The 7,838-nt window shown below is 34.7% G+C and overlaps 1 protein-coding gene across 1 annotated transcript; it reads right to left on the bottom strand.

Annotated features, from left to right (window-relative positions):
• Window positions 1-2,629: 2,629 nt before the first annotated feature.
• Window positions 2,630-5,136, bottom strand: LOC23687716. The gene is made up of 3 exons (XM_011495086.2): window positions 4,279-5,136; window positions 3,247-3,448; window positions 2,630-3,186 (listed from the first exon to the last, which is right to left on the bottom strand). Exons 1-3 carry the CDS (start codon window positions 5,082-5,084, stop codon window positions 2,953-2,955), a joined length of 1,242 nt encoding a protein of 413 aa, XP_011493388.2. The 5' UTR covers window positions 5,085-5,136; the 3' UTR covers window positions 2,630-2,952.
• Window positions 5,137-7,838: the final 2,702 nt, after the last annotated feature.

The raw sequence follows: 7,838 nt of genomic DNA, 5'->3' as shown, positions 1-7,838 counted from the left end.
AGGATCTCGGAAATGTTCCTGTGGCCGGAGTTATTGCGGTGGATCACTGGGTCAGGTCGGGTGACAAGGGTTCTTTTCTTCTGTGCCCCTGGAGGTGGGCAAATTTCAAGTCACAGATAATTTCCAGAATCGGCTATAATGTGACCACTGTATCAAGGAGTTTTAAGAAAAACGCATCAACGTAAACCTTCTGATAATTGATTTAATTGAATAATTATGTCAACTTCACTTGATTGATCCTACAAATGACCATTTCCGGGTGCCCGGGATGCCTCAAATTTAGGATAAAATGCACAATTTGTATCTCAACATCTGTGACAAGCTTATGGGAACGCATTTTAATGAACTTTTATGTGCGATCTATACTTTTAGAGATTTGAAACAATATAGTACCTAACAAATCTAGAGCCGGTTCTTCAGGGCATTAAGTCCGAGTGGCCACATCCAGAACATTCTAAATGGTTCAATACTCTTTATTTATTTTGTTGAATATAAGATCCTAATGATTAATGCAAATTAAAATTATTGCCATTAGAAAAAAAATTAAGATAACTTGGCATGTCCCAAAAAAACGCCTTTTTCTACCCGACTTGACCCAGTGACCCATGGCAATAACTCCGGCTACAGGAGTATTCTCGAGTTCCTCCTACCACTTCTAGAAACTAGATATGTGGGCTAGTATACTGACAAAAAATTATTTGAACCCGTTAAGTATTTGCTGAGTGATAAGAGTTTTAGTATTTTAGCTTTCACTCAGGCCTATACGGGTTAAATAAATCAGACTTACCAAATTGCAATCCAATGCCTTAGACAGTATATAAACTTTGAAGGATAAGAATGCAATCTAGCGCCGCTTGGTGGCAGAATCTGGAAACTTTTGGTTCAAATAATGTTAGCCCTTGTGATACTGAACAACTTTGCCGAAGACGCCATCTTTCTAAGTTGTTAGATTACTGAACTATCCGCAAAACAAAAATTCCAAGCTCACTAGCGTCGCCTGGTGGCTTAATTCCATATCAGAATGACCGCATGTCAGCTCTAGAGCTACTGAACAGCTCTTCCGAAGACACCGAACTTCCAAAACATGAGGATCCAGAGATATCAAATATGTTACAAAGTTTGCATTCTTATCCCTCAATGTTCATATAGTGCAAATCAGAAGAAGCGCCCCTACACACTTAAAAAAAAAATTACGGATTACGGTGAAATTTCACCGTAATCTCAACAGCTGAAGCTTCGGTGAAAAATCACCGAACAATCTGAAAAATCTTTGAACGAGATCATAAAGAAAAATAAGAAAATGGTTCAGACCGGGAATCGAACTTCCGACCTACCGATCAGGAAGTAGGCTTGCTACCACTAAGCCAGCTTACACTGCTTATAAGTGGTGTGCAAAAACTGAAACAAAACGAAGCTCATGCCTGCCAGAGCGAATGTCACAAGATTTCACAGAAGTTCAGTGAAAATAATGCTGTTATCGAACAGTTCGTTAGTATTTCACAGAATTACAGTAAAATTGTTTGTTTCACGGATTTTTTTCCGGTAAAATAATAAATTTCACGGATTTTCTCCGGTAAAATAGTCAATTTCACAAGAAAATCTGTAATTTTGTTGTTTACAGTTCAATTTCGGTGATTTATTTCACAGGATACTGCGATTTATTTTAAGTGCGTACCAGCCATGTTCTCAACTAAAAGGATGATCCTCAACTTATAAAGGTAGATCGTACACTGAAACTTCGCCGAAGACAGTACTGTGCTATATCTTATGGCATAGGAGATATTCAACAACACCCCCAAAGTGATGAAATCCCATAAGCCCTGGGACTCCATTAACGTGGATTCCTATAACGCCCCCCCAAATATGTGTCTAATAGGAGACCTGACTATATAACCTTCAGTGAAGTCTTTATAACTTTGTTATTTTCTTTGTTCATGCATCATTCTCTTCAAAATTAAATTTATGAAACAACTATTAAACATCAAAATTGTCTTAAATCAAACTTAGTCTTAGTTTAAAGCAGTTTTCACTATTTTTTTCTTTCTTTACCAAAAACAAACATCTTTGTTTTACCATGACTTCAAGAATACTCATCATATTCCAGATTTTTCTACATGTTTTTGAAGCTAAATACAACTAAACAACTAAATGTTTTCAAATTGTCTATAAAACAAATTTAATTAAAAAAATGTATTACCTATATATCTTGTTTTGAGTGGCTTTTCGCCCTTGGCGAGTTCGCCACTTAGATTAAAAAACAATTTGAATTGGGTTTTTAACAAAAAAAAACCAAAAACACGATTTTTTTTATGAAGAAAATCAAATTTGAAGAGAATCATACCAAGAGCTTCAAAACTGATTGGAAAATAATAAAGTTATGAAGACTTCATGAAGTTATGAAGACTTCACTGAAGGTTATATATCAAAACTTGATAATTCACCTTAAAGTAGCTTGCGCCACCTCTAAATTTTAATATTTATGGCTCAAAATTTCCCCTTTATGTGATATGAATTCCGCAGAGCATACGAATTTTTGTTTTAGAGAACTTTGGAAAGAGCGGTTTATTCTAATACACATCGAGATTGTCAATTCGCTCAGCACTAATTTATGCATCATAGACATCCAAAATTTCATCGCTCGTCGTAATCAACCTCACAAGATATATAGCGACCGCAAGATAAATATGACCTTACTTTACACTAACTTTGTCCTGTTTTATTCTATTTGATATTTACTTAGGAATGGTCATAAAAAATCAATTTTGCGGGCACGAATTTTATTTACGTAACAAATCACACTAAAATAATTTGCATAATTACTGTAATAGTCCTCTGGTGAATATGATGATGGTGATGATGATGATGGTGATGATGATGACGATGATTCCACGAGTTGATGATTCCTTCGTGGAGGTTTGATTATTATCTTTTCAATCAATGACTTAAAATCTCTTAAACGCCAATATTCAACAAGAAGGTCAATACCGAGTATGAAATATCAACCAACTGACTGAAAGTCTCGATGCTTATAAGAAAGACTCCGGCATATTTGACGGATGTGCATTCGTGCGCGTTCATCTTTATTACGGTCAAAGTCGTTCTCAGCTGCTGATAGTCGGAATGGTTCTCCTTTGAGTACGGTATTGTCACCATAAGATCATCCATAAGTTCCTCAAGGGTTTCAGTCTGAAACAGTAATGATATATTGTAATGCATCAATTTATGGATTTCTCATGAATAACTTACACTGTCATCGAAGAATTCGGATAACATACTCAACCACCAGCATTCGGCAAAAAATGTCAAAATCGATAGCACGATTACTCCACTTTTGGCAGAGAATCCTTCGCTCAAAATGATGAAAATCATGGACCCAATGACGATCACATCGCGATAATAGGTGACCATGAAAAATTGGCTGAGTAATTCGTTAACCATACGCTGGGTACTGCAAGAATAGGTAGAAAATTACATTACCGTAATTTCGGGTGAAATTGATAATTTTTCACGGTTTTTCTAGTCTGTTTTCTATAACGTTAACACTGTCAAACAACTTAATGTAGGAAAACAAGTACGAAGGTGAGCCTCATCGACTCATGTAGCGAAATTTTCTAAAAAATGTCATTTTAGTGTTAACAAATATCTCTAAAATAAAAAATCAGGGGATCTCATTTCGGGGTGAAATTGATCACTTGTCAAAGCCATTATTGTTAGTTTTCAAAACAACTCTACATGATAAATTTGAGCTCTCTGAATCCGTATATGCTTGTCATATTATTAACAATGCAAAATTTATATAAATAACGAACAGTTAAATTTCAACAATTACGCGGAAACGCTTAAATGTATGCAATTTTCTAAGGATTTCAATGATATCTATGATATCTAACAGAAATTCAACCATATGAGCTAATTGGTACGAGTTTTGGTAATGAAATCTGGTTTAGGGATATATCTCCTCACAAACTTTCAGGTTTATACTATGTTCAAATCCTTGCTTAGAAAAAGAAGTTTATAGGTGTTTGTCAATACTGCACCGTGCATGATTTTGAAATTTTACATTTTTTCATAGTAATAAACATTCTTTAACGCCAAAAACTTCACAACACACAATTCGACAATAGTTACGAAAAGTAACGTTCATTTACTGCAGCTTGAATTGATATTTGTGCTCCATTACGAATAAATAAAATCGTGTGATAGATGATCAATTTCACCCTTCTGATCAATTACACCCGATTTTACAGTACTGACAATATGTTTTGACATCTTACTTACTTGACAAGTGAAACGTGAAGTTCTATTTGGAATCTCAATTTAATTTTAAAACACTTCCAAAAGACTTCTCGTGGTAAAGTTTCGGCTTGCTCCCTTGTATCATCCAAGAACTCCTCAAAACCTTTGGTAAAAATTTTGAGTTCTGATCGGCACCCAACAACTAGAGCAGTGATCTCCACAGCTGCGTTGAACACTTTGGAAACCCAGATCGGTATAAACACAATCAAGTACACAAAGCGAGTCATCCCTTTAGCAATCGAGTTTGAAGTGGAAAGGAATCTCGGTAAACCAAAATATCTATCTTCATGCATTGCAACAACTGGTGAAAGTATTTCATCCACGATAATCATTGCTATCACTATCAGTGATGCGATTTGCGATATTTGAGAAAAGACGTTTCTGATTGAAGAATCGAATTGAGGGTCGCTGGTTGCGTTTGATTTGTCGTTTATAAATTTCCGAATTTTGACAAGTGCCTTATACGATCTACGTAGAATTATTTCATTTACACAGATACTGAGTCCAACGCAAATCACAATTCCACACCAAATCAAGGAAACAATATCAGTATCTTTAAGCACATTCTCAATCGAGTACAGTAGTGGAATGAGAAAATGTATGCTGGCAAAAATGCGATAGATTTTCCAAATGCGTTGTTTCCAAACATTCTCTGATTTGTAGTAGATCCCTCCAATTATCGATATGATGTCCACGAAGGCAAATGGATCGTCCTCGAATCCTTTTAAACATAATCGATTCAAAAGAAACTTCCATCGATAAAGAAACACTGTTACAAAGCTTCCCATTTAGATTGCGTAGCTTCTAGATGATAATTTGCACGGTAAATGACATCTGTTCTCTGGGCTTCCTACAGAGTTACAATAAAAACGTCTTCTAACAAATGAATTGTGTTGCTGTCATGTGTAATGGTACCTCAGGAGCTGTCAATCAATCTACTGATGTGGGAATATAAAACATGACCCTTGTAAAAGTTTAATGCACGCGTGACATTTGCGAATAGATGTTAGTTCAACTATGACATTGTCACAGGCACAGAGAAAAATGCGAAAAAAAAATTAGAGTAGGATTAACCCCTCTACCGGCAGCTTAATTTTTTACCACTAAAAAAATATTCAAATCGTGATAACTTATTACTACACCATTTTTCACAAGCTCTCAAAAAACTCTTCTAGTTTTGGAATATGTGTCGATATTGATAACTGGTCATCTGGATCCGCAGATATTACAAAATTCCTTGGGGGACCGACGCGTTGCCATAACCCACGTAAATATCTCAGGCTACAGAATGTTTATCGTGTTCAGACATTCACTCCTCGGAATGATACATTAATGCGAGTATGCTGTGAAAAAATGAAGCAATTTGGTGCAGCCGTCTTTGAGTAATGAGCATTTATGTTTCTGGTACTACCGTTTTCATTCGAATTGCCGGACGCTTCGAAAGCCGGACACTATGACTGTTTTTACATTTTTAATAATATAAATTCAAATTTTTCTATGTTCATTAAGTACAAAACTGTTCTTCAACTTTAATTGTATGGTATAGTTGTTAATATATCGCAGTAGGCTGCAATATATTAAAAATAAAAAAACAAACTGCGTATCGATACTCCACACATTTCAGTCCTTGCTAGATTGCATCTTACAGTTGCCGTTGAAGGAAGATTCGATATGAATTGAATTGAAAACAGTGTTATTGTGCGAAACTGCGTTTTAAATGAAGAACTAACTATTGTGTCCTATTGCTGTGAAGTGGAAATGCCCAAAAAGGCTCGGATTAATAGTTTTTGTGTGAAAAATTCTCAGTGTCCGGATTAAGAAGCATATTATTTGACTGCTTCCAAAGCCGGACGCACACGAATATGTGAAGAAAACTAAGTTTAATCCAGTTAATTGGGAGCTGCTGTGTCTAGTTAACCAAAGAACATTAATTTTTGAACATTACAAAGAAGAAATTGTGTTACTTTTGTATCTGATGCATTAAATCAAGAGTTTTACCATGAATCAAACTATAGGTGGGGTAATGCATTGTGAATCCAGGCGCTAGCATAAGGTGAGTGAAGTAATTTTTGCCAAAACTTTGTGTACCTTTCTGGCAGCTTCAGCGTTTTTCCGACTCAAGACTTTTGTGATTACATATAGTAAACTGTTCAAAATTATGGAATTTAGAGTTGGTGTATTGAATTTTATGCAAAATATGCGAATATTTAGTCAAAAAGAGGTGTCCGGGATTCGAAGCAAAAGTGTCCGGATTTCGAAGCAACCTATTATTAGTGTCCAGATTTCGAATATATAAACTCATGTTTTCGCATATATAAACGTTTTTTGCGTAACAAATCACTGTTTTTATTATATCATGCAATAGAATAAACATTTAACTTCATGATAAACCACAAAAAATAAAGGGAATATAAATTATGAATTATAAAAATGGTGCTTGAAGTTAACCGGTGCTTAAGTGTCCGGATTTCGAATCAAAACGGTACACTGGGCAAATAAGATCTTGAAAACTCCTCAAAACCTCATATAGTAATTTTCAGATTTATCCAAGAATACTGAACTCATTTGTATGATTTTTTCAGAGTTACTCCTTAAAACCTGACATTGTATTATACACATTTAAGTTTTTTGATCAATTGACCAAAAAAAAATGGCCGCCAAAGACATTTTATATGGAGAATGTCGGTCCCCCAAAGAAAATCGAAATATCTTCAAAACAGGATGACCAATGAATAATATCGACACGGATTCTTAAAGAAGAAGAGTTTTTGAGATCTTGAGAAATAATGGTACAAAAATATCGAGAAACAAAAAAGTTATTGCGATTTGATTATTTTTTTAATGGTAAAAAATGAAGCTGCCGGTAGAGGGGTTAAGCACAGAAGCAAGCTTTATTTTTTTTCGTAGATGAATATTATAAATGATTACGGTAGCAAATTCTGTCAAAGTTTCGTCATTTAAGACAATTAATGTCATAATTTTCACTAGCCATAATAATGTACAAAGGCAAAAAAAAGTTCGAAGGTTTTGTTCTCGTACAGTCAGAAAAGGCATTTAATCGTTGTATACTCTGAGGAGTAACTTTACACCTCCAAAAAATCGCATTCAATTATTGAAAATATAAACTTGTTGTGTCTCACAGGAAGGAAGAATTCCTAGAGAATGTGTTTTCCACAGTCTCAACAGACCATTTTGCCATAGTCATGGTTTTGGAAGCATTTGCATCGTATAGGTTTGAAGTGCCTTCATTATTAATCAAAAATCAATACAAAAAACAAACACTGAGAACATTATGATATTTTTTAAGAAGAAACTCGTTCCTAAAGTTAGAGATAACTTAGACGAACAACGGTTGAAGTTTGAATTAAATCTAAGATCCTTTACACAGCAAAATTTGTTTAACGGCGTATAGTATTGAACAATACATTTTCAGTTCATATGATTTGCTATACAAAATATTCAATATTCAACGGATTTTTCTCAGTTTTTTTACTAAATCGATATGAAATCAATCCAGCTTTTTATATTTAGCTTGCCATAAA

This window comes from Aedes aegypti, chromosome 1 (genome assembly GCF_002204515.2).
Source record: "Aedes aegypti strain LVP_AGWG chromosome 1, AaegL5.0 Primary Assembly, whole genome shotgun sequence".
NCBI lineage: Eukaryota > Metazoa > Arthropoda > Insecta > Diptera > Culicidae > Aedes > Aedes aegypti.
Note: the sequence above shows the minus strand (reverse complement) of the source record. Positions and strands in the feature narration are given on the sequence as shown.

Excerpts from the sequence above, each read along its gene's own strand:
- LOC23687716 (XM_011495086.2), bottom strand. The coding sequence starts at position 5,084 with ATGGGAAGCTTTGTAACAGTGTTTCTTTATCGATGGAAGTTTCTTTTG. Across the intron at positions 3,449-4,278 it reads CTTCACGTTTCACTTGTCAA|TACCCAGCGTATGGTTAACG; the intron begins GTAAGTAAGATG and ends CTATTCTTGCAG. Across the intron at positions 3,187-3,246 it reads CCGAATTCTTCGATGACAGT|ACTGAAACCCTTGAGGAACT; the intron begins GTAAGTTATTCA and ends TTACTGTTTCAG.